Source organism: Gracilinanus agilis, chromosome 4, assembly GCF_016433145.1.
Source record: "Gracilinanus agilis isolate LMUSP501 chromosome 4, AgileGrace, whole genome shotgun sequence".
Taxonomy (NCBI): Eukaryota; Metazoa; Chordata; class Mammalia; order Didelphimorphia; family Didelphidae; genus Gracilinanus; species Gracilinanus agilis.
In genome coordinates, this window is record NC_058133.1 from 194,496,685 (window position 1) to 194,524,102 (window position 27,418).

General features: G+C 44.0%; 1 protein-coding gene across 1 annotated transcript in view; it reads right to left on the minus strand.

The window, feature by feature from the left end:
- Positions 1-2,893: 2,893 nt before the first annotated feature.
- The window catches only part of LASP1 (LIM and SH3 protein 1), a 61,766-nt gene continuing 37,241 nt past the window's right edge, over positions 2,894-27,418 (minus strand). Inside the window, exons 4-7 of the mRNA XM_044671648.1 lie at positions 20,595-20,702; positions 5,839-5,992; positions 4,574-4,698; positions 2,894-3,176 (exon numbers count right to left, since the gene is read on the minus strand). Coding sequence (XP_044527583.1) covers positions 3,003-3,176; positions 4,574-4,698; positions 5,839-5,992; positions 20,595-20,702 — 561 coding nt within the window. The 3' untranslated portion in view covers positions 2,894-3,002. The remainder of the gene's footprint in view (positions 3,177-4,573; positions 4,699-5,838; positions 5,993-20,594; positions 20,703-27,418) is intronic.

Sequence of the window (27,418 nt, forward strand, 5' to 3'; positions counted from 1 at the left end):
GCCATTGCCTTCTCCAGCTCATTTTACAAATGAGAAAACTGAGGCAAAGGGGTTAAGTGACTTGCCCAGAGTCACACAGCTAGTGTCTGAGGACAGATTTGAACTCAGGTCTTCTTGACTCCCAGCCTGGCTCTCTACCCATTGCACCACCTAGCTGCCCACTCCCTTGTGCCCTACTACCCACTCTACTACTTGGAGTATAAGTGATGGTGAAAAAATCTACCACGACTCTGAATCCCACTTATTTTAAGCCCAAGTCTGGAGAAAGAGGAAACTAGGAAAAAGAGGTTGGAGGGGGTCTATCGGCTCAAATTGGCTCTTCACAAGAGGTAAACTGAGATGTGTGAAAATAGGATGTTTCATCCTCCCCCCATCTCCCTCAAGTGTTCCCTTCTGTCTATACCACTTCCTCCTACCTACCAACCCTAAATCTTCAAGTGAGGTTAAATCAGTCTTTGGTCCCAGAGTCATAACTGTGCTTTGAGATTATCATGAAATAGGCCAACTCCTCTCTTAGCTCCTTGGAATGCCTCTCCAGAAAGAAACTCACCAAGGCACTGGCATTTCCTCTTCCTCCTCCTCTTGCCATCCCAAGTCCCTCAGCTTGCCAACCTGAAGCACTTCTCCCATCCCACAATATCTCCTTCTCCATGAAGTTGGAATGAAGTCAGAGGGAGGGCTGAGGCAGGAAATGCTGCCCCTCTCCCCCAACATTTGAATAACATTCTAGTGCCAACAAACAACCACATTCTAAAAAAATATCCCTGATGATTTGGTGCTTGTCTAACGAGCCCTTTTCTTTGATCAGACTTTCTTCAAGACAGCTTCCACTCTCATCCCAGCCTGAACACAAATAGCACTGTCGTTTGGGTGGTGGGAGGCTGGGTGAGAAAGAACCGATGGAAGCTACAAATCCCAGCTAGATGGAAGAGGTTTGACCCTCCAGAGCCCAGTGAAGATTCTCACAGCTGCTGGTGATGGAAAAAAGGGAAGTTCGATATAGCACCATCTTCCCATTCCTCCCCTAGGAGCTGGAGCTCCAGCTTCATGGGAGCAGGGTTTCCAGTTATTAGATTTGTCCTTCGACTTACCCCCAAGTGGAGGTCTGAGTTGGTGGGTGTTTAGAGTAAGAGAATGGAAGAAGGAAGTCAGGGCAGAGAGGTTGGGGTACCCATTTCTGGAAGGTGGGGAGACAGGGCAGGAGTCAGGTCCTCTATACCCCCAACCCACCACCAAGAGCTCCTAAACAGCCAGTAAAGGGTCAGAGAGGGGACATGAGCACTTAAGTTATACAATGACTCAATTTGGGAAAAAGAACTCACCCCCTCCTTTGCACTCATCCCAAGGATATGGGGATGGAATACAGGGGGCAATTCTCTAGAGCCAGCAAAATGGCACTTTAAAAAATTTGTTATGTCATACACAATAGGAAGGGGATTTTTTAGGTTTTCTCATTATTCTGCATGCTTACGTCTTCTAACCCAGCAGGCAAAATAGGAGGCCAGAGGTATGGGCATGCCTACTTGTGTGGGGCCAGAACAGGGAAGAATCCAAAGAGTAGAGGACAGCCATTACTCCTGGATTAGTTTTTCCTTTCCTCTGACAACCTCCCTTATGGACAAATGTTGAGAGTAGGCAGAGAGATACAAAGAAATGGGACAAGAACCACTCACTGACCCACAGATGCCATTCTGTCTCCATGTGAAAAGCCATAGACACAGAGGCTCCTGTCAAGTTAGCAAAGCTCAGGGCTCATTTAGCAGCTAGTCCTTGGGGATGTGGGGGCCCACAGGAAAAAAACATGGGGCCATGGACCTCCAATCTACCCTGTGATGGACTAAGAGATGGCAGCAAAGAAGCAATGAGAAGATGAGAATAGACATCAAAGAGGCACTAGTCAGGTCCATAGAAAACCCTTGGAGGAAGCTGGGTCTGGATTTGCTGTATAAAATACTCCTTTTGTTCCTTCCCATCCTGCTCTCTCTTTTTGGCCCCTCTGATACCCACAGCCCCTAGGTGTTGGGACAGAGAAGAGCTGCAGCCCCTTTTGAAGCAGGTGTCCTAGAGATGGATCTTGGATCCCCTGTCTTGCCCAAGCTGTGGAGCACTGAAGGTAATAGATAGACTTCTCTGAGCTCTGTAGCTTCTTCTGAGGAATGAAAAAAATGTTTAAACAGGGATTGTGGTCACATCCATTCTTTATGCTACACTGTATGAATTTGGATGGATTGGTTAAATCACAGTATGAACAGAGACAAAACAGGGCTGGGGTAGGAAGAAAGAACAAATAAATCAGAAACTAAGAGAATGGTTGGGGATTCCTCTTCTCCCCCACCCCTTTTTGTTTTTCAGTTAATGAAGATCACAGATCTATCCAAATACGGAAGGTAAAATGAAGGAGAGATGAATGAGGTCACAAGAAGAAAGCCTGGTCCAAACACAAGCATCACCTTGTGAGAAACAAGAGACTGATCTCTTTCTGGTCCCTAAAGACCCTGTTATCCCTTCTTTCCCTGTCCCAGCCCTGAGGAAGCTGAGAGGGGATGAAAAATTGCAGGAACCCTGGAATGTTTATTTTGCTTTGGAGAAAGGATGGTGAGGACAGGTCAAATACAGAAAAGGAAAAGAAAGGAGGGAGAGAAACCAGGAGCAGATAGTTCCAAGAGGGCACATGGAGTCTTGTCCCTGGTTCTCTATGACCCTCCCACATAAGATTTCCCATTTGCTAAAACCCACAGAGAAAACATGGGAAAGGAGAGAAGGATAAATCCCTATGGGAGAGTGGGCCTAGAATAGGAGGAGGGAGGGCTCAGCAAGAGGTAACAAAGCTTAAATTGGCCAAAGAAACTGAGGAAAAAAAAAAAAAAACAACCTGTCTCAGATTCTAAAAAACAGAAACTATTGATGGGGAAAAGATTCACGTCGAACAGGAGCGCAATGGAGGAATGCATGGAAGATGAGGTGGGCAGGCGAGATGGGCGCTGGAAAGGCGCAGGGCAGGCTCAGATGATCTCCACATAGTTAGCTGGCAGCATGCCCGTGTCACCCGTACGTTCCACAGTGCCATACATCCAGCCATCATCAATCTGCTGCACGTTCACAATGGTGTCACCATCCTGGAATGATACCTCATCTTCATCGGCTGCACTGTAGTCATACACAGCACGGTACCGCTTCTGGAGGGGAAAGAGAAAGAAGAGAAGGAAGAGGAGGAGGAAGAGGAGGAGGAAGAGGAAAGAGAAAGGGACAGACACAGATGTATTAGCCAAAAGGGTTAGGTTTTTCTTCTCCCAACCCATCTCTTACCTCCACCCTATCTACTGCAATCCTCTTGGCCCCAATTTGGACAAAAGAAGCGGGGATAAGTCAGTGGGATAGGGAATAATATTTTTAGTACTAGGGAAGACAGCTAAGTAACACAGTGCATAGAACACTGGGCTTGGAATCAGTAAGACTCATCTTCATGAGTTCAAATCTAGCCTCAGACATCTCTTAGCCGTGTGACCCTGGGCAAGTCATTTAAGTAATCCCATTTGCCTCAGTTTCCCCTTATGTAAAATATGCTGGAGATGGAAATAGCAAACCACTCTAGTATCTTTGCCAGGAAAATCTCAAATAGAGTCACAGAGTCAGACATGATTGAAATGACTGATACCATAAGTCATTTAGTCTAATAAAATCTAACATAGGAAGGCCTTAGGTAGGACTTTGGAGGGAAGATTCATCTGAATCACAATAGTGCAGTTAATAATTAACTTCTCCCTTCCCCTACAGTGCTTTCAGGTTACGACACGCATTTATTGAAATCAACCTCATCCTAGGAGACAGGTATGGCAGGTATGATCAGGTATTACCATCCCCTCTTGTATAGATGAGGAAATGATCCCATGATCACTGCTCCCTGTGTCAGACTCAAGTGGGGCTCCTACCCAACTCTCCTGTCTCCTAAACCTTTCCCCATGATAGCATGCTAAACTCCTTGAGAGTTCACTTTCTATCTTTGTATCCCCAGTGCCTGGTGTTTAATAAATGCTCACTGTAGATCCAGGAGAACATTGTACACAGAGACTGATACACTGTGGTACAATTGAACATAATGGACTTCTCTACTAGCAGCAATGCAAGGATCCAGAGCAAGGCTGAGGGACTTATGAGAAAGAAAACTAGCCACATTCAGAGGAAGAACTGTGGGAGGAGAAACACAGAAGAAAAACAACTGCTTGAACACATGGGCTGATGGGGATATTATTGGGGATGTAGACACTAAACGATAACTCTAGTCCAACTACCAATAATATGGAATTGGGTCTTGATACATGTAAAACCCAGTGGAATTGTGCATCAGCTAAGGGGGGGGGGGGGCTAGGCGGGGTTTGGGGAAGAGGGAAAGAACATGAACCATGTAACTAGGGGAAAATATTCAAAATAAAAATTTTTAAAAAATGCTCGCCATTCCTTCTGCACCCATGGAAGGGATGGTGATAATGACGCGGCCAGTCTAAAAAAAATCCCAGGTTGATGTTCAGCTGGCTTTAAGGCTCAATGCTGTGGTTCTGGGAGTTACTGTACTTACCCCTCCTGCTCCTGGGGCATTGCGTTGTATTGAGACCTGGGCAGCTGGCTCCTTGTAGCCATAGGACTGTGATGGCTGCTGCTGCTGCTGCTGCTGCTGCTGGTGTTGCTGAGGCTGCTGGTAAACTGAGAGAAACCATCCTAACTCAAGGCCATGAACACTGAAGGACCAGTCCTAACCATTACCCTACTCATCACACACACCCCCAAAACCTTATTCTGAGCACTCCATCCCTTATGCTATCCCAGGGACTCGATGAGGGTCTTCACTTCCCCCACCTGGGATACCCTCAGCTTTCTGCTCAGCCTTGTCCCTTCTCTTCTAAATTCTCAACTCCCCTCCTTCAGGAAGCCTTCTCACACTATTGACCATCTGCCCTCTATTCAAAGGGAAACAGCAGAGCCAGAATTCTTTCATCTGTGCTTGTTTCCATGTTTGGGAACTCCTAAATGTAGGACCTGAAGCAGAAGGGGCTCTCTTAGGATGGGAATGCTACTAACTGCCTTGAGATTTCTCTCATTGGCCCAATATTGGACCCATCCTATAGGACCATGTTGGTGAACCTATGGAATACATCAGTGATTCCCAAAGTGGGCACTATGGACCCCTGGTGGGTGCTGCAGCAATCCAGGAAAGCGGTGATGGCCACAGGTGCATTTATCTTTCCTATTAATTGCTTTTAAAATTAAAAAAATAATAATAATAATAATAATTTCCAGGGGGCTAAGTAATATTTTTTCTGGAAAGGGGGTGGTAGGCCAAAAAAGTTTGGGAACCACTGGCATACATGCTGGAGGGAATTCTCCCTTCCCTTTCCATATGTGCTAAAGGACATTTATCCCATCACCTGCCCCTCTGCCCAGCAGCCCAATGGGGATGCTTCCTCCCTCCCCTGTCTGGGGTAAGATGGGGGGCGGCTCACATGCAGCATGAGGGTTGCAGTTTGAGTACTCAGTGTCTAAAAGGAACCCCATTACTCTTATAGGGTATAATTGGAACCATGCACCTGTGGAGGTTTGGGGTAGAGGGATAGATTCGCTGCTTACAGTAAACAGATACCCAGGACATCCCTGCTCAAAAGGATTCCACTGAATCAGAAGGTGAAAATAACAGCCACACGGTAAGACTGTATATACCCATCACAGTGCATTAAGTGACTCATAGGACTGCCTCAGTAGATCTTAGCTAAATTCTTCCAAGCTCCTAGATAAGACCTCTCTGGACCTTCAGGTCTTCAAAAGTCCCTTCTCCTCAACCGTTCCTACCAGGGGCACTGGCTGGGATGTGATGTGGCAGCTGCTGCTGTTCCTGGGGTCGACGGTAGTTACTGCTATCTTGGGAATTTCGGCGTTCAGGGTCAGAGCCCTCACCCCCACTGGGACCCATCCGGCTCTTCTCAAATTCTTCATGGTACTTTATCTGGAGGGAGAAGGAAAAATGAGACAAAGGTAGGAGAGATGGGGAGGAGGGTCAACAGATAAGATAAGGTTGGGCTTTGCCTCCCTCACTTCCCTGACAATTCAACAGAGGTGAGAAGAGAGCAATGAGACACTACCCAAAGGGCCTAGAGTATGTAGTATAATTGACCCTGTATACCCTTTTTCCTAGGGGTTCAGGAGGGAAAGAAAGAAAATAAAGAGTCCCTAAACTCTTTCCCTAGCCAAACAAGGATTTCCAATCAGTAGTGGAAAGGGTGTCACCCTGGTCCTAGGAAGTTAAAGGACTCATTTATTCATCCATTCTTTCTTCCTCTTTTTATTTTTCACTCTTTCTGGTAACAAATACAATCAATCAAAAATAATTGATATCTGACTTCATCTGATCATGTACACAACAGTCTGCCCCTATTGTCCCCCAACTCTCTGCCAAAAGACAGATCTGTTTCATTACCTGCATGTTGGTACCACAAATGCTTTTATAATTAATCACTTTGGTTTCCTTTCAGAGATCTTCAGGTCCCTGATATTAAGGTAGATCTCTCAGTTATACTGTTCTCTTTATTCTAAACTAATCTCCCCACATTTCTGACTTCTTAATATTCATCAAATGATGAAATCTTGATACACAAATTGTTACAATCACATAATGAAGGTACTTCAGTCACTCCCCCAAGGCTTCTGATTTGTCTCTAATTCTTTACGAACACAAAATGGGCAACCAATATTTTGGTCCATCATGTCTAGAGGTAGATGAATATTTATTTTAAAATATCTACCAAGGACAAGGCACTTTCCTACATGCTAAGGGAGTACACCAGACCTGGAGCAATGAAAGTCTAGCAGGGGAGATTGGACATGGACAAAGGTAAACAAAATAAATACCACAATTAAATACAAGTGAGGATGGGGTGAATCAATGAAGGGTTCATTTTCCCTAGAGCAGTATATAGGAGGATAAGTGAGGCTAGATCTTCCCAGTCCAACCCTTTCTGCTCCATGACAGGCCTATGATACTAAAAAATTTCAGAGTATGTTTGATTCTGGCCCATTGAAACCTAAAGGAGTTCCCACTGCCTCTCCTGGCTTCTGCTAAAACCATCCACAGCAGCATCCATCACTCCCCTGGGAATTCAGGGCTATTTCAAAATACCAGGGTCAGATAAGGGTAGATTCTGCTGCTGCCTTACTCTTGTCCAGCAGGTGGCACCAGAAGATTAAGACAATGGGCTTAAGACAGGACCCAATGGTCAAGCCCTGCTTTTGGGGAAGGGGAGAGGTGAGAAAGGATAGTATTGGGGGGAAGGGGAGGAGCATCAGTGAAACATTTTTAGAATGCACAGAAGCAGAGCAGACAAGTCTTAACTTCGGATAATATGATCTACAAAATTACAATTCAATCATCTCAAGACAGGTGAAAATATAATTTGGGTGGGGATGACAGAAATTGCTAGATTTTTTTGTTAGTGGCAAAAAACTGGAAACTAAGGGGGCAGTCATCAACTGGGGAACAGCTGAATAAATGATGGTACATGAATGTAATGGAACAATATTGAGCCCTGATGAAGAAATGATGAAAGGAATCATTTCAGAGAAGCCTGGGAAGACTTGTATGAACTGATTCTGAAGGAAGCAAGAGGGAGAATCTCTGCCCTGGTGAACAGAAAATGAAAAATACCTCCATTGTGATGGGGCTGAGGAGGAATGTTGCCCACTCTGGTTTCGTTAGGTTTGCTTAACTCCTTTTCTCTGTTACATGTGAGGGCTCGAATGGAGGATGTGGAAGCAAGAAAGAGAGGAGAAGAAGGGTAATCTGAACTCACTCTCCTCTCCCTACCCCCAAACCCATACCCCACCCCAAACTTCCCTGTTCCAGTCCAGGACACTACCACCCTTCCAGTGACCCAGACTCGCAACTACATTGTCACCTCAACCCCTGATTCTCTCTGTCTCAGTATCTCTCTCATTCATCCCATACATCCAATTGTTCCTCCTTGTCATACTCGACTCCTTTGCCTCAACATCTCCCTAATTCAGGCCCTTCTTGCCTCATGACTGGACCATTCCAGAAGCCTTCTCCCCGATATCTCCCTGTATGGAGTCTCTCCCCACCACGATCTTCCACAGTTTCCTGAAGCATAGGTCTTACCCTGTCACTCTTCTTTTCAGTCAACTCCAAAGACTTCCTGTTACCTCTAGGATCAAATATAAACTCTTCTCCTTGGTATTTAAAGCTCTTAATAACATGGGTCCTCCCTATCTTATGGTCCTTTAAACACATTACTCCCCTCTAGGAACTATACAGACCAGCCAGACTGGCCTCCTAGCTGCTTCTCTCACAATCATCTCCCACCCCCTTTGCCTAAAATACTCTCCCTCTTAACCTGTGCCTCTTAAAATTCAAGGCTCAACTTAAGGGACAACTCCCCCAGGAAGTCTCTCCTAGTTCCCCTAGCAGCTACAGCCTTCCCTCTAAAGCCACCTTCCATCTGCTGTCTTTATCTCGAATGTTATGCTTTATAAATATATTGCCTCCCCCATTAGAATTTCTCAAGAGTAGGAACTGACCTGCTTCTGGTTTGTATGTCTAGTACTTAGGACAGTGCCTTAAACATAGCAAGGATTGAATAAATGCTTACTGATTAACGGAATGATCTAATTAAAAATGCCCCAAGCCAAGTAGCTACTTGGGAGGGGCTAGAGAGTGACCCTACTCCACAGGAGCTTAGAGATATTTCAGTAGTGTCCGAGTCATAGTGACCCCATTTGGAGTTTTCTTTGTAAAGATACTGAAATGGTTTGCAATTTCCTTCTCTGGTTCATTTGACAGATGAGGAAACTGAGGCAAACAGGGTTAAGTGACTTGCCAGGGTCACACAGCTATTAAGTATCTGAGAAAAGATTTGAACTTGAAGATGAGAAGTATCTATATTCAAGATTTAAACTTGGAAAGATGAGTCTTCCTGACTCAGGGTTTAGTACTCTTATCCACTGTGCCACTTATTACTAGATTCTAATCCTGGCCCTGCTGCTCACTAGTCAATCGTCCCTGGTCAGTTGTATTATAGTGTATTTATTTTTTAGACTTATTTTATATACTGGCTGTGGCAGGGGTGACTGGGGAAGAGGAGTACCAATGATTGCTTCTCTATCTCCCAACCACTCTTCTAGCTATCAGTTCTGTTCCCCCGTGGTTTTTAACTCCCAACATGATCTCAAAGATGCCTTCCCACGATAACATTCAATTACTCTATGTCTGGAGGAAGGGGTCCCCACAACTCACCACAGGAATCTAGGGGGGAGTCTCTGCCAACACAGACAGGTGGAATAGCTTTTGTTGAGGAAAAAGGAACAACTGGCCAGCCCCACCCCCACCCCAGCTCTTTGTGCACTTGGTAGGGGGTAAAGGAGTAAATAAGAAGGTTTAGCAACTGTTTTTAACAACCCAAATAAACTCTGAGGTTCAGGAGGTTAGCACATACTCAAAACAGATGAGAATTTATTCTGGGTTTCTCCCTTTATCCTGAGAAGACAATTTTAGTCTTTCTCACTGCCTGGAAGTTCTCTAGTTCAGACTCTCCTATTACAAGTTGCTTCTTCCTTGTAAGAGAGATCAGGGTTGGGAAGAGGCAAGACAAAACCAAGCCAAGATACTCTTGACTCAGACAATTGTGGGTCCTTTCCATTTCTAAATCTATTTTCTACTGTCCTATTACTATTATTTGAGTTGCCCTGAGGCAGGGGCACCACTCTCTTGCCATACATGAACATCCCAGCAATGTGGTCTGGGAATCACATCTAAGGGAATGGAAGAGCCCCGGTATCATGGCCCAGATGTCAGAGTAAGCACAACCTGAGGGAGAAGCCACCACACATCCCACCTTCCCCGGACACCAGCTATTTACACAATAAAAAACAACTTTGAGAGAAGCATTAACCACTGCCATGCGGTTCTCAGTCTAAGCTTGCAGCTCTGTACCCAGCTCCTGACCCCATACTGCTCTAGATATCTTCATGTCCACCCCTAATACAAGCTGAGCACCCCCTTGGGAGCAGAGCCTGCCCAGGGACGAGATCCCTATGGGGAGGGAGGGAGCCAGAGCCCAGGTATCAAAGCTAACTATGACAGAGACATTCACACCTTGGGAGATAACAATCACTAGCAACTTTGCCGACATTTGCTAATTGTCTTCCCTGGGAGATGATATTAATCTGACCCATGAAGAAGAATGAACTCTTTAGCCATTCTTAGGAGTTCTTATGAAGTGTCAGGGCACTCTAGATTAGGACCAGATCTTTGAGGAAAAGTCACCTGGCAAATTCAGCACCTGACTCATTATAATCCACATGATTTGCTTTATAATAAACAAAGATAATAATCTGCGTCCTTTAACCTCTCCTCCTCAGTAACACAGTGACAATAAATTTCCACAGTACCTTTAGGATTAGAAAGCTTTTCCCTAGAAAAACCCTGCAGGGCAGGCAATAGGAGACAGTCTATTTCTATTTTTTCTATTGCCTTAGAATCAATACTAAATATTAGTTCCAAGGCAGAGGAGTGGCAAGGGGTAGGCAATTGGGGTTAAGTAACTTGTCCAGGGTTGTTCAGCTAGGAAATGTCTGAGGCCAGATTTTAAAAAATAAGGTAGAAAGTGTTGCTTGTGCTACATTTTTCAAAGAATACTATGGGGTAGAGGTATGGAAGGAGTGCATTCTTGGCATCAGGGACAGCCAATACAAAGGCATGGCACTCAGAGTAGGCATGATGAAATATAAGCTTCGTTAGGGCAGAAATGGTTTCTTTTTTGTCACTGCAGTCTAGGTTCCAAGCATATAAGCCCTTAAATGTTTGTTTGAATTTATTTTTTTAAACCCTTAGCTTCTGTCTTAGTATCAATTCTAAGATAGAAAAGGAACAAGATCTAAAAGTTAAGTGACTTGCCCAGGGTCACACAATTAGCAACTGTCTGAGGCCAGATTTGATGAGTCCTCCTGATACCAAGTTCTACCTACCTAGCTGCCCTAGCACATAGTAGGGGTTTAACAAACACCAAATGACTGGATGATTAACTGATCTTACTTGTATCATCCCTTACACTCAGCAACATGTCGAGGAAACTGAGACCTACAAGGGGAATTATCTTGAAGTACTCTTTGCATAAGCAAATCTTTGCATAAAGCAAATCTTTAATCCAAAGAAAATGCATTTGAACAATCCAGGTCAACCTTTTCCCCAATGTGCCTCCCTAAAGGACTATGAAGGAAGGCATGGAAGTTGTGATGTTTGATCCTATCTCTGACCTCTACTCAGGATCAGTCCAGTCACGCAAAGAGCATAGATACAGAAGGAAGAGACTCTGAGCAAAGAAGCCCCCACATAATCAACCCTGGCACACTGGTTTGGATAATATGTGGACCTCAGACCTTTCTTCTACCCATCTCTCCAGCCAATCAGCTACCTAGACACCCACATCCTCACCCTGGACCACAGCACAGATCTTTCCTGCTCTGCAGAGTCCCAGCTGACCCCTCAGTGTACAAGTTCTAATTCGTTCATTATCACTGGCTAAGATGCTTTTTAAACCCAACAGGAGACCAAATCAGAGGGAGAGGAGAGGGCAGTACTGGAGCAGAACAAAGAAAGGAGATGCAAAAGAATAATATATACAATGACCAAAGTGGAGAATAAAAGCCATCAGAGTTCAACCAGTGCAGAGACCAATCTTGACTCCAGAGGATGGAGGATGAATGAAATACATTGGCTTCTTCTCAATGGAGAGATGGCGGACTTCAGATGTAGAAGGAATAGAAGAGAAAAACATAGACAGAACATGTCTGTGTCTAAGTTAGCATAAGGCCCAGCATTTGGTAAGGCCTCAGTAAACACTTTATCTCTCAATAGGAAAAAGTACAAGGGGAACTATGGATATGGAATATAGCACTGACTGTCAGACATGACTGATGTGTTGGTTTTGCTTAACTGGGTTTTTTTCTTCTTCCTTTTTTAATATGTTTCAGGAGAAGGCTAGCTAGGCAAGGAGGAAGGGATGTATTCAGAGAAGAAGGTGATGTAAAAACAAAAGATATTTTTAATATTTAAAAATTAAGATTCTTTAAAAGGTGCAGGGTGAGCAGGGAATAGGGCTGGTCTTATCTCTTCCCCTTCTGGCTGCCCACAGGACTGGGCAAAAATGGTGTGAGAGGATTTTTGTTTTTTTTATCTGTAAGGGGCAGGATAGAAAAAGAGGAGATCCCCTCCCCTTACCCAGAAGAACTGGATTTGATACCTGGGGGAATTTGAGAGAAATTTGTTACTATTTGAGATGGGGGTAGAGGCAGTGAAGAGCACCTGGACAATGGTTAGGCCCCAGGAGCAGGGGTGTGCCTGGCTACTGGCACAGCTGCCCATCCAGGCTTTTTTCCCCTTTCTATTTCTCCTACCGCAGCCTACAGAGGAAGGAAAAGAGTTAAAGTCTAGCCAGCCAGGGCTTAAAAATTAATAGCTAGGCTAGAGTTAATAAAGCTGCAGCCAATCGGATAACAACTGGATCTCTCTGTGTACTGGCTAAATAATAGTTATTGACCAGAGTCAGGGCTAAGACATACTGGCAGGGAGCGGGGGGGGAGGTGCAGTGATAGAGCCTGGAATGGAGTAGAGAGTGGTGGAGGGGGGTGCTTGGTCACCAAGCCAGGGAGCTCCCTGGGGACAGGAGGAACTAAGACCCAGAATGACAGCAGTACCTCCTCCTTCTCCTGGAGAATCATGAGATTCAACGCAGAAAAGGGACCTTAGAGATCTTTTCTCCTCTAATTTAGCAACAAGCTTGCTTGAGAGTGAGCAGGAGGCACAGATCTACGATTATCTGATAAATGCTTTGCTATGTCCTTTGACTGAGGATAACAATAAATTAGCAAGAAGCCAGATTCGCTCCGGCCAGCCTCTGGAGCAAACAGAACTCTCTGGCTCTGGACCAAGCTGCGGGGTGGGGGTAGGGGGAGGGGGCAGGTGTAGACACACTATTGTCCAGAAGCCTTCTGGACAGAGTATCTGGGGGATCAGTCCATGACTGCTTCCATAAACATTATCTTCCCCTCCTTTGCTTCCAATACAATGGACCAGGAAGGAGGAGGGAAGGGAAAGGAGGAGACAAACGAAAGCGATACCTTGTCCTGTTCTCCCTCCTTCCCCTGCTAAGATCTTGGTGACAACAGGGCCTCTACCTCCACTCACCTTTCCCCAGACTTGGCCCCCTGTCTGCCCTTCCGGTTTCTGTCCTGGGGGATAGGGAGGCCTGTGGTATTTATTTTCCAATGATGAATAGAGGCCCTATCCCAGGGGAGAAGAGCTGAGAGGATCCTGGGATGGAGGAAGGAGGGAAGAGGAGAACCTGGTGTTGTGGTGGGGAGTCTAGAAGGGTTTGTGAAAGGATCCAGACACAAAGTGTCCCTAGCCTTAGGGAGGATCCCATCTCCAGGGAGTAGGACTGGTGGAGAAAGAAATGATTGAATGACCTTATACCATCTCTCTCCTTCCCCCACAAGTGCCTAAACTGGGGGAGGGGCTTTCCAGGAGAGGACAACTTAGGGGGTGGGGAGTGGGGGGTGAGAACAAAATATTCTCATTGAACAGGACTAGTACATGATTTCTGAGGTTGATGAAGAGATAGGGAGATGTTTGGGAGATGAGAGTCACTCACTGGTTCAAATCTGCAGGTGAGCAATCTGTAATTGCACCTCCCTGCTCACTTACTGCCCCACTAACCCCGGCGTCCCTCCCAGGAGAACAGCTCTAAGCTCTGACCCCCCCACAAGTAGGCTGGGAGCTCGCCATCCCTATGGAGGACTGTCCATGTGAATGTCCAAAGCCAGGTGTGACTGACTCCATGCATGGAAACAATCTTCCCAGTCAGTGGAAATGACTCACTTCACATGCAAGCACAGCTGGCAGGTGTATGCACGTCTGTGGGGAGGAAGAAGGGGAACAGAGAGCAGGTTAGAAGAATCATCAGAAAGGGACGGGGTTAAGAAGAGCTGGACTTGAAGCCTATTTCAGCCAAGGGAGAAGATGCAGATAAAATACTTTGCAAGCCTTTAAGGCAATCAAATTGGGGCAGCCAGGTGGTTCAGTGGAGAGAAAGACAGGCTTAGAGATGGGAAATCCTGGGTTCAAATCTGGTCTCAGACACTTCCTAGCTGTGTGACCCTGGGTAAGTCACTTAACCCCAATTGCCTAGACCTTAACACTCTTCTGCCTTGGAATTAATACTTAGTATTCCGAAGATCTAACTTCAGAAAACTTATGTAGAAATTTGTTATTATATATAAGTGATTAAAAAAATAAGATGGAAGGTAAGAGTTATTAAAAAAAAAAGATGAAAAAGTCATAGGACTGCAGAGGAAGAGCCAGGAAGGACCTTTTAGGCTATTAAGTCCAGTCTCGTCCTAATTTAGATGACAAATATCAAGTGTTATTATTATTCCCTACCCTAAGCCCATCTCAGAGATATTCTTTGAAAAGTACTAAACATTATATAAAGAATGAAATCAATATTAGTACATTCCATGGAAGATAAAGTACATTCTATGGAAGATAATAATAAAAACCACAATAACAATAACAATAAGGTATTCTACAAATTTTAAACTACTGATAGTTTAAAAGTGAATTAAGGGGGTAGCCAGGTGGTTCAGTGGATTGAAGTCCAGGACTAGAGATGGGAGGTCCTGTGTTCAAATGTAGCTTCAGATACTCCTTAGCTATGTGACCCTGGGCAAGTCATTTAACTCCCCCATTGCCTAGCCCTTACTACTCTTCTGCCTTGGAACCAATACTCAATATTGATTCTGAAATGAAAGGTATAGGTTTAAAAAATAAACTGTATTAAGGGTAGCAGAGTGGCTAAAGCACCCAGCCTGGAGTCAGGAGGTCTTGGGTTCTAATCAGGCCTCAGACACTTCTTAGCTATGTGACCCTGGGCAAGTCTTAATCCCAATTGCCTAACCTTTGCCACTCTTCTGTCTTAGAATTGATACTAAGGAGGGCAGTGGGTAGCTCAGTGGATGGAGAGCCAGGCCTAGAGATGGGAGGTCCTGGGTTCAAATCTGACCTCGGACACTTCCCAGCTGTGTGACCCTGGGCAAGTCACTTAACCCTCATTGCCTAACCCTATTACTACTCTTCCACCTATAAGACAATACACAGTATTGATTCTAAGGCAGAAGGTAAGGATTAAAAAAAAAATGGGGAAATGGGACCCCATTGCCTCATAGGTTCCTTCCAGCTCTCAATTACTGATCCTATGACCATAGGAATGAGCTGATAAGATCTAAACAACCAAATGGCCCTACCAATTTGGGTCTTTTAGGGCTTCTTTTAGGATTGCCTTCAAAATCTAGCACACATTCTTATAAATGGTAAATCCCAATCTTTTCAGGGCATATCTCTTTAAGAAGTAGTAAGATATAAAGAAAAGACCTGTGGCCTGAGAGGATGAAGACCCAGGTAAGAATCCTGATTTTGTCATGGTGTCAACTTCATAACATGGAGCAAGTTAATTGTCATCTGTGGACCTCAGTTCTCTCACCTCTAAAATGATGGCTTAGAAGGCCCTGATTGTTGTCTTCTAGAAATTTGGAAGACTGCCATTCAGAAGAGGAATTAGCTTTGTACTGGGTGGACCCAGAGGGTAAAACTAGGAACAGTAAGAGGAAGTGGAAGATAATCAGATTTAGGCCTACTGTCCTCTCTTTAAAAAAAAAAAGAAAGAAAAGAAAGAAAAGAAAAAAATGCCTTTCAGAGTTATCCCAAATCAGAATGGTCTACTACCTTGGGAGGTAAAGAACAGGTTATCTTCCTAGATGGCCACAGGTCATGGATATTCCTCTCTATAGGGATTTTTCCAGAATGGTTTAGGTCTTGCTCATACTAATCCAACCCATCCTGGAAAGTCCCTCCCAACTTGGAAGAGTCTATGATTAAGTGACCTCGAAGGTCTCTTTTAGTTCTGAAATTCTGATTCTTTTTTTAGTTAAAAAAAAAAAAAGTCATAGGAAAACCAGGTCAAAGGAATAAGGTGGGTAGATCAAGCTGGTAATGCTATTTTAGGTTAAAAAACCAAGGTGTGCCCATGAAGGAATAAAAGAGATCCTTGTATAGCCCTTGCTGAAGGAAGTTCTCCAAATCAAGGGCAGATCCTCATTTAGTTGAATAGGTTTTTATAGAAACTCAGCCTTCTAACTTCCTCACAGCCCAGCTAAGTAACATACTCATCTCTTAACCGTCCAGTTAATGTCAATATCTCCCAGGAAAAAAAAAAAAAAAAACATCCAAAGAGTTAATACTACTTAACAGGTCTGGTTAATGGTCAACATCTCCCAGGAAAGACAATCAGCAATTGGCAATGGGAGTTGCAACTGATTTTTATCTCTCCGGGTGTGAATGTCTCTGCCATAGTTAGCTCTGATACCTAGATTCCAAAGCTCCAGCTCCCAGGTAGGTTCTCCTTAAACATTAACACTTCTATTATTTAGGAAGGCAACCATGTGGAAAAAAAAGCCAAGAGGAAGTGGGTGAGAAGATTTAGAGGTAGTGAGGACCACTGAGATAAAACTAATCTAACCGTTACATTTTGCAAAGGGGGGAACTGAGGCCCAGGGAAGTGGAGAGACTTGGGGCAAGGTTATATAGGTAACAAATAAAAGAACAAGGGCTCAATTACAGTTCGAATTCAAGCACAGTTCCTAAACCAGTTGCTCATACTTTTCTAGTCTTTCTTCCTATTGGGTCTCCCAGTTGCTCATACTTTTCTAGCCTTTCTTCCCATTGGGAGTCTATAAGACTCCCAGCTCAATATAGTAATAGCATCAAAGTCAAGAGTAGAGGGCCCCAAGGCTCAGTGAATAAAGAACCAGGCCTGGAGACAGGATGTTCTGTATTCAAATCTGACCTCAGACATATCCTAGATGGGTGACTCTGAGCAAGTCACTTAACCCCAGTTGCCTAGCCCTTACAAGTTCTTTTCCTTTAGAACCAGTACTCAGTATTGATTCTAAGATGAAAGGTAAGGACTATTTAAAAAAAAAGGAAATCTACATAAAAGCTGGGGACAGATTAGATCCCTAGCTTTCCCCTTCTCCCTTTCCCTATGATAGAGGTTCTAGAAAAGATCAATTTAGGGTCCAGAACCAGATAAAAAGGCTATTTTACTACTGGTAAAGCAGAGATTTATCATGGTATAGTGTAGTCAACCTCAAAGTCAGGAAGACCCAAGTTTCAGTAATGTCTCTTACAGAAACTGTGTGTGGTGCAAAAAAATTGGAAAATGGGGGAAGGCGGGGAAGAGTGTCCCTCAATTGGGAAATGGCTAAACAAATTGTGGTATGATGGTGATGGAATACTATTATGCTATAAGGAATGAGGAACTGCTTGCTTTTCTATATGAACTGGAAAGACCTCCATGAACTGATGCAGAGTGAAATGAGCAGAACCAGAACACTGTACACAGTAGCTGAAACACTGTGGAACAATCAAATGTAATCAACTTTGCTACTAGTAGCAATGCAATAATCCAGGTGACTCCTGAAGGATTTATAAGAAAGAATACTATCCACATCAAGAGAAAGAACTGTGGGGGTAGAAATGCAGAAGAAAACCATATGATTTATCCCTTGGTTATATGGGTATAGGATTTGGGGTTCTGGTCTTAAAAGATTACTCTATAATAAAAATGAATTGCTTGTCAGCTCTGGGAGTGGGGAGGAAAGCGGGGGAGGGAGAGAAAATGAATCACGTAACCATGGAAAAATATTTTAAAATGTTTTTAAATTAATTTAAAAAAAAAGAAAAAAAGAGACTAGCTGTGTGACCCTGGATAAGTCACTTGTATGCTAGGGACCTCACTAAGACTATACAGAGATGATTTCCACCTACACTGGCAAAGGGAGTTTCCTTACATGGAAATTGCCAAAAGGAAAATTTCAGCTCCAGTCCCTGTTGCCAAGGCTAGTAGAAGGCTATAAATCAACAGTAGGATGTATAGAGTGTGCGTGCATGTGATGAAGGATATTAGAGTGCTGGGATGATAAGCCCTCAGGAACACAGCAGAAGAAAATAATTTAAGCCTGTCCATGTCCTAACCATCCTCCTACCTAGTAGTGCTGATCCCATCTCTGCTCTGGTAGGTTGAAAGATTAATTAGTATTGGTCCAATTAGGTTTCAATCCTTTCTAACTATTCCTATATCAGGGTGATCTAAGGATAGAAGACCCTGGAAAGCAGGGGTGCAGCCCTATGGATCTTAATAGGCTCAGGTACCCAGCCCTGCAGGCAGACTACTCAAATGGGCTGGGGACAGGAAATGAACTTCAGTCTGGGCACCACCACTACCTCCCTGGATGGCTTTGAGAAAGGCAAAGAACCTCCTTGTGCTTTGATCTCCCTTATCAATCCCTTGGGAAGGAGGACCATCTCCCCTGAATTGTTCTGAGGTCAAGCAGAAAAAAATGTAGGGAGGCTGACTTTTCAGAATTAGTCAGGCACACTCCATGATGCCAAAGCACTGCTCTCTGCCCCACTAGCTACAGACCCTTGAGGATGGGGGTGGCAGTGTGGCCTGGGGAAATATCTGAATGCTTTGGAAATGTAGGGATGATGAAATGTAGAAGTGAGGGAGCCAGATGGTGCAGTAGACAGAGAACAGGGCTCGAAGGCAGAAAGCCCGAGTTCAAATTTGGCATCAGACACTTATTAGCCAAATGACCATGGGGAAAATAATAGCACCTACCTGCCATGATTGTTCTTGTGAGGATTCAATGCGATAATAATTGTAAAGTGCTTAGCACAATGCTTGGTCCATAGTAAGCACTAAATATTATCTGTTATCATTAGTTATTAAAGAAGTGTTGATGCTGGCAGAACACCAAAACATAACCTGTCCTCTTACTGAAGTCCCCACCAAGTTGGTTCCAAATCCCCTTTCATACAAGCATGAATGCATTCTTTCTCTTTCTGTCTCCACCTGTGTCTTTCTGTCTCTTTGTTTCTCTGAATCTGTCTCTCTGTCTCTTACTCCACCTGTGTGTGTTTCTCTGTCTGTCTGTCTGTGTGTCTCTGTCTCCATGTATCTTTCTGTCTCTGTCCTCCTGTGTCTTTGTCTCTAACTCTGTGTTTCTGTGTGTGTCTCACTCTCTCTCCATCTCATTCTATCTCTGTGTCTGTCTCTGTGGCTCTGTTTCTCTGTGTGTGTGTGTGTCTCTGTCTCTGTGGGCCTCACTCTCTTCTTTGTGTCTCTCTTTCTGTTTCTCTGTGCATCTTTATCTCTAACTCTGTGTCCTGGGTATGTCTCCCTCTATGCTCCCCATCTGCCTCTCTCTCTGTGTCTCGGTGTGCCTCACTCTGTCTCTGCTTCATCCTGTCTCTGTCTGTGTCTCAGTTTCTCTGTTTCTAACTCTCAGCCTGTGTGTACGAATCTCACTCTCTGCCTCTGTGGGTCTATCTTGTGACTGTCTCATTAGGTCTCTGTATCTTTCTGTCTCTGTTTCTTTGTGTGTATGTCTCACTATTTCTTTGTCTCTTGATCTCTGCCTCTAACTCTGTGTGTCTCACTTTGTCTCTCTGTTTCTGTGTGTCTCTGACTCTTTGGGTCTATGTGTGGGTGTCTGTTTCTCTATCTCTGTCTAAAACTCTCTATCTCTGTGTCTTTCTACAGGAAACCCCAAGCCTGTTTCCTTCACTAACCACAAATGCAAGAGAATGGACAGCATGAAACCGCAGTCCAATCTGTAGCCCAGAGAAGATATCCAAGCCCTGCACTGCCTGCTCAGAGGTACTGGGGACAGAAGAGTATATCAGCGCTCAGAGAGAGATAAGTGCAGTACTTCCTCTTAGAAGCTGCTCCTTTTTTGCCCCCTTTAAACAGGAAGGACTTGGGGCAGTTGAATGTCTATGTACTGGAGGGCGCCAAGACAGGAGGAAGAGGAAGGTTGGGTGTCAGGAGTGGAGGTAAGGGTGTGCTGGCCAGGGTCTTCACACAGGAAGGAAATAAGAACCCAGCATGAGGGAGGAAATGATGGCCTCCACAGCTGCTGCTTCCTTAGCAAACTAGAGATCGACAGCCAGACAGTCTTATCTCCTTCACCCCACCACCAACTGCAAGTTGAACCTTCTAATCAAGATGCCCATTTCTATCCCAATTACACTATCATGCAACCTTGTAGAAAAATAGAGACAGTAAACATCCAAAGTCTGGCTCTTGGAAAAAGAGGAAGGTCTCAGAGTTTGGGGGGCCCAAAGAGCAGCAGCCAAACACACAAACACTCATGCTCTCTCCACTAGAGGGGAGAAAAGATGACGAGGTAGATCAGGGATCCAAGTTGGTAAGAGGGCCCCAGGAAACACCTGGGCCTTGGCTTTTCTCTTGCATGCTAGAGAATGAAAGGCCCCAGGCCTGCCTGGCTGGAGAGGAGGAGGCAGGTAGAAGATAATCAGTTTTATTCATATTGCTTGGCCTGGGATGGGAAGAGGAGAAGAGAGGGTGGGGTGCAGAGGGAGAGGAAGGGAAGAAAGGAAGAGTTGAGGGAAAACCTACATTACTGATTTGGTCTTGGGTCTTCTTAATCCTCTGAAGCTCAGGTGTATCAGCCACCACACTGAAGCCCTTCCCCTTGTTCTTTTCAAATTCTTCCTTATAACGCACCTGGAGGAGAAAGCAGAGAAAGTGAGCTGTGATGGGGGCGGAACAGAAGAGACTCCAAATAGGGGTCCTTGGTGGGATGAAATGGGGGCCAGGCAGAACTTTAAACCATCTGAGTCACAGGACCTAAAGAGCATGTTCTACTATCCCAAACACTTGGGACTGATCTGAAGACAAGAAAGGGACCTGATTGATCCTTGAAGGTTTCTTCCAGGCCCCCCTGGAAGGCCCACCACTCCCCACCCCCCCCAGTCTCCCTGGGTGAGAGCTGTTAAGTGTCCACAGCTGCAGCAAGGGTTGTACCAAGAGACAAGAAGCACCTAGAATAGAGGAGGCATACAGAGTAGGACAGCATTCACCAGCTTCTGGCTGTCAATGCCAACCCCTTGGAGCTTACCTCCAGAAAGAGTCAAGGGGATGGGAAAAGGGAGGGAGAGGTGGGGTACTGGGCAGAGGATGAACAGAACAGACAACACTTTACTGGGTGTTCTTTATGAATATAGGTATCACACGATAGCATGTGTATAACCAGTAGCAAGTTGCTTACCATCTTAGAGAGGAAGAAGAGAACTTTGAACTCAAAATGTTGGGAGGAAAAAAGAAAATTAATGGTAAAAATTGTTTTTACATGTAATTGGGGGGGAAAAACATTTTATTTAGGGGGCAACAAAGGATTGAAAGACACACAAATCTGAGCTTCTGACACTTCCAATACCCAGAACTGATTCTAAGACAGAAGGTATTTGAACTTAAAAATGTAAATGGCATTTTAAATACTTTACTTAAACTTTAAGAAGGAGGGGAATGTTTCTTAACCTAGGGCCTGTGGATAGATGAAAGTCTCTATAACTTGGAAAGGGGGAGAAATTACATTTTTATAATCTCTAACTGAAATTTAGCATTTTGTATATTTTACTTTATGCATTTAAAGACAGCACTCTGAGAAGACTTGGTAGCAGAGGGGCAGCTAAGTGGCTCAGTGGATTGAGTGTCAGGCCCAAGTGTCAGGAGGTTTGGGGTTCAAATCTGACTTCAAATACTTCTTAGTTGTATGACCCTGAGTAAATCACTTAACTCCAATTGCCTAGTATCTATTCTAAACACAGAAAGTAAAGGTTTATTTAAAAAATATATTTGGTAGCAGAAATTTGGATAGTATTAAAATAAGAAAGGCTAAAGATAGAGAAAGAATATCTAGATGCAGATGCAACTGAGAGACCATGATTTGAAAAGTCCCTAGGAATATAGTGAAATGGGATAGAATGAATTTAAGGTGGATAAGTGAAAAGATTATTACTCTTGAAGTCACAAAGATGTGAATTTGAATTCTGCCTTGGGTACTTTCTTAACTTCTGTCTGCCTCATTTTCACTGTCTAAAAAATAGGATGATAATAACAGCTAACTCCCAGGGATAGTGTCAGGATCAAATAGATAGCATTTGCAAAGTATTTTGTAAATTTTATGACACTATATAAATGCTAGGTATTTCTATTAGTACTAATATTGTTATTATCAGAGCAGCTAGGTGACAAAGTGTATAGAGTGCTGGTTGTGAAGTCAGAAAGATTTATCTCCTCAAATTCAAATCTGGCCTCAGACATTTCCTAGCTGTGTGACCCTGGCAAATCACTTAACCCTATTTGCCTCTGTTTCCATACCTGTAAATAAGTTGGAGATCCTGCTTCCTCAAGGAGAGCATCTCCAGGGATTGTGGGAAGGAGAAGAGAATTCCCAGGTTCTCCCCTGCAGGGACATCCATCCCAGGCTCCCGGCAGGAAGGGAGCCTGCCCAGGTGGCCAGCCCAGACACAATGGAAAACAACTGAAGAGTTGTAGTTGTTATTATTATTATTATTAGGAAAAAAAGTTAGGACCTCTAAAGCTCTTTTCTCCTTTCTCCCACATAGATTGGGAACCAAGTAATCCCTGAGATTCTCTGTCCAGCTGTTCCCTCCCCATGAGGATCTCTCTCCCCCCACTTCAGCCTGAATTTCTTCCATAGAGGGTGGACCTGACCCTGGAAAGAAGGTCAGCCCAGGACATGGACCACATGATGGAGCCTCCTGAGAATTTCCAGGATGAGATATGGGTGGTTCCCAGACACAGGAGAGGAAGGGTAGCAGTTAGGGTGGAATGTACTTCAGCAGAAGCTGAGCCAGATGATTCCGGTTCCCCCTATTCCCCCACCACCCACCACCTGTCACTTGGCCCCCAATTCTTGGCAGGCCTAAGGCTTTCAGAGCTTGGATCAGGGGCCTGTGAAAATACCATTACGACACAAACACACAAAAACACTTTCCTCAGGACATCCCACGAATCAGAGAGCACAGTGACTAACTAAGCGTTCTGGCTTGGTCTATCCAGCATCTTACACAGTAATCATAGGCACTAATAAATGTTTGCTGAATTGGATTTCACAGATGAGGAAACAGGCCCATAGAAGGTCAGGTGATTTGTCCCTAGACACCAGATTCAAACCTAATTCCAAACCCAGTCTTCTCTCTCCCACACAGCCTCCTCTGCCTCTCTTTACTAAGAAGCTAAGAATTCCGAAGACGTGCTTTTTGTTGTCATTGTGTTGTTTCATTATGTCTGAGGGCTTTTTTTGGGCAAACATTCTGGAGTGGTCTGCCATTTCCTTCTCTAGCTCATTTTACAGATGGGGAAACTGAGGCAAACAGGATTAAGTGACTTGCCCAGGGTAACACACCTATTAAGTGTCTGAGACTGAATTTGAACTCAGGAAGTTCACGAGTCTCCCTGACTTCAAGCCCAACACTCTATACACTTTGCCACCTAGCTGTCCTAATAATAATAATATGAATACTAATAAAAATACCTAGCATTTATATAGTGTCTTAAAGTTTACAAAATACTTTACAAATATTATTCAATCCTGACATTATCCCTAGCATTTAGATGACAAGGCTTTCTGATTTTAAGTCTAGTGCTCTATCCACTGTGCTGCCTAGCAAAGACGTCCTTGCCCATTATTAGATAAAAAAACATCCTTACTCCTATTTAATAATGCCACTCCTCTGCTTACACAACAAGTACAAATACCCTTCCCAGCTGGTCTTGGAACCTTTCCAGCCTCTGGCTCAGGACCTCTGGACTATTCAATTTTTTCTCTTTTCAATCAGCTTAAGAATGAGAAGCAGTGGGGTAGCTAGGTGGTTCAATGGATAGAGAGAGCCAGGCCTTGAGTTGGAAGTATCAGTTCAAATATATCCTTGGATATTTCCTACCTGTGTGACCCTGGACAAGTCATTTAACTCTATTTTCCTCAGTTTCCTCATCAGTAAAAATCACCTGGAGAAGGAAATAGCAAACTACTCTAGTATCTCTGCCTAGAAAACCCCAAATGGGGTTCACCAAGAGTAGGAGACAACTGAAGTGACTGAACGACAGCTAATGCTAGAGATCTGATCCAAGAATTATTCCAGAAGTCCCTTCATTAATCTCCCTCTAAGCAAAACTCTGATCCCATTCCCCACCTACTCAAAAAACCTTTAATGGTTACCAATTGCCTAACAGTAAAATCCAAACTATGGGATGGAAAGGGTGCTGGATTTGGAGACAAAAGGACTTGAGTTGAAATCCTTCTGCCCTCCATTTTCTGATCTTTGAGGAAATGTGTTTGTAGATAAGTCTCTTCCAGGCTTATAGATCTACATATTATGACCCTGAGATTCTCTCAGCCCTTGTTTTTTTACTTATAAAAGGAAGGATTGAATTAGATGACCTCTGAAATTTCTTCTCACTCATCATCCATGACCCCAGGTTCACCATTCTCCAATGAAAGCCTGGATTTTCCCATCTCCTCTTCTCACAATTCTACCACCTCCTATATATCATACCAACTCAGTTGGACAACACAGAACTGGGCATTTCAGACAACCATGAAGAATCAGCAATTAGATTCCCTCTTTGATGGAAGGACTGCTGCCTTAATTAACCTGGGGCTTAGGTACAACTCATCAATGAAAGAGAACCCTGTGAAACCTCAGCCTCCTCCCAACTCTGGCCCATCCGGCTTATTCTCCCTGCCCTTATAAGGTTCAGGCCCTTTATTTCAGGGTAATGTCCACTATGGTGACATCAGCTAGTTCTCAGCCTTCCTTCCCACCCCCAGTCCGAACACAGCTGTGCAGAGGAGTGATTCACTTTCAAACTTGGAATGGTAGGCCAGGGAGAGCCAGGAAGAGGATAATAAACAGGGCTCTGGGCAAAGCACCCCATTCACAAATGCAGACTCCCTTGACACTCACCATTCCAGTATTTTTCCAACTAGCATGAGAGGGTATTTTTTCCCATAAGACCATAGATCCCTGGGTGTTGGGGAAAGGTGTCAAGAGACATGAGGGTGGAACAGGTAGGTGATTAGGTGGTTAAAGAGCCAGGCCTGGAAAGAGAAGGTCTTGGGTTCAAATATGGCCTCAGACACTCCATAGTTGTGTGACCCTGAGCAAATCACTTAACCCTAATTACCTAGTCCTTATGCTCTTCTGCTGTGGAACCAATACTTGGTATCAGTTCTAAGGCAGAAGGTGAGGGAGGGTAAGAGGAAGAGAGATAGAGAGAGCGATGGAGAGGAGAGGGGGAGAGGGAGAGAAGGAAAGAGGGAGAGAGGAAGAGAGAAGGAGAGATGGATGTTCCCAGTTAGTGCCCCAGGATCATTACAGAAAGACAGACATAGAAGTTAGGGGAGGAAGAATATTCTTGTGGCTCTTAATGTCCTATTCCCAACCCCATCCCAGGCTCTGCTTTTAAGGAGGTAGAATTCAATTCAATTTGATAAATATTTAAGTGCCTACTACATACCAGCCCCTGTGCTAAGCCCTGGAAAGAAATAACATTGGTACTTTGGTAAACAAGTTGCAAACAGTTGATTTGTGCTTTGGCCTCTCAGGTGAGATTTGAACCCAAGTCTACATAGACCTTACCAGGTAGACCTTGTCTAAAGAGATCCCTGATTCTCCTCTTCTACAAGGATTGAAAGAGAAGGTGACACCTGCCTCAGATTGGGAATTAAGAAGGCAGCCTGTAAAGGACACCCATCCTCCCACAAATACACAGACCTGGTCTCCAGGGACAACACAGAACTGGACATTTCAGTCAACCACAAAGAACTAGGGATTAGAGGGTGATTATTTGCATGTCTAAAAAGGAAAATCCCCACCCTGCCATCCTCAAACCTTACCCTGCTATTCCACAGTCTAAGCTCAATTGAAAGTAGAAGAGGATACAAGAGTACACAGCCAGGAAAACAATGTACACAATGACTTCAACAATTAAATGAAAAAAGAACTACAAACCAATCAAAAATGAATGTTGTAAAATTATAAAGAGCGAAGCATAGCTTCAAAGATGATATATTGAGAAGACACCCTCACCCTATTTCTCTGCAAGATGAAAGGTCTGTGGATATGGAACATTATACATATTTTCAAAGAAGGCTTTTTGATGATCAGTTTTCCTATTATTTTTTCTTCTTGTTCCTTAAAAATATTATTTGTTGGTACAACTAGGTGGTTCAGTGGGTAGAAAGCCTGGTCTGGAGAAGATAAGTCCTGAGTTCAAATCTCTGACTTCAGACACTTTCTAGCTGAGTGACAGTCACTTAACCCCAACTGCCTAGCCCTTAACACTCTTCTGCCTTGAAACTGACACTTAGCATTGGTTCTAAGACAGAAGGTAAAGGTTTAAAAATGTTATATTATTATTTGCTGTAATAAATGGCTCTCTGGGAGCAGGAAAGGAAAGAGATAGTAGGAGATATCTGGATGACAAAAGATGTCATTTTTTATTTTATTTTTTTTTAAACCCTTGTACTTCGGTGTATTGTCTCATAGGTGGAAGATTGATAAGGGTGGGCAATGGGGGTCAAGTGACTTGCCCAGGGTCACACAGCTGGGAAGTGGCTGAGGCCGGGTTTGAACCTAGGACCTCCTGTCTCTAGGCCTGACTCTCACTCCACTGAGCTACCCAGCTGCCCTTTATTTTTAAAAAAGAAAGAAAAGAATGACAAAGAAATGCTACCCACATCCAGAAAAAGAATTACTGGAGTAGGAATGCAGATGAAAGCATTCTATTTTTCACTTTAGTTTATCTGAATTTTTATTTTGGGGTTTTGGTTTTATATTAGTATTCTCTTATAAAAATGACCAATATGGAAGTATGTTTTGCATGACAATATGTGCAAAACCCAGATAAAGTTACTTACCACCTCTGGAAGGGGGAAGGGAGGGAGAGAGACAATTTAGATCTTATTATTTTGGAAAACTTATGTTGAAAATTATTATTACATGTAAATGGGAAAATTAAAAGCAGAAAAGAAAAGAGAGAAAGGAAGGGGGGAAGGGAGGGAGGGAAGGAAGGAAAGAAGGAAGGAATGAGGGAGGGAAGAGAAAATGGAGTAGGGATGAGACAGAGCTAAGAGAAGGAGAACTTAGATGCCATCCTTCAGTCCATCCTTACCTGAGTGAGATAGAGGAGATAATAAGGAGGAGGTAGGACTATCCCTCTCCTGCCAAGCCTCAGGGTAGAGCCAGTAAGGTGGTCATTTCTGGAAAACACTCAGGCAGAGCAATGAGCCAACTCTGTGGTTCCCAGCCCCAATGGGGGTGGCCCTAGGTGCTCCAGACACCGAAGGTGCCACTTTGGAGGAACCAGTTTAGACACTGGAAAAACAAACCAACCAAAATAGATTGGTTGAT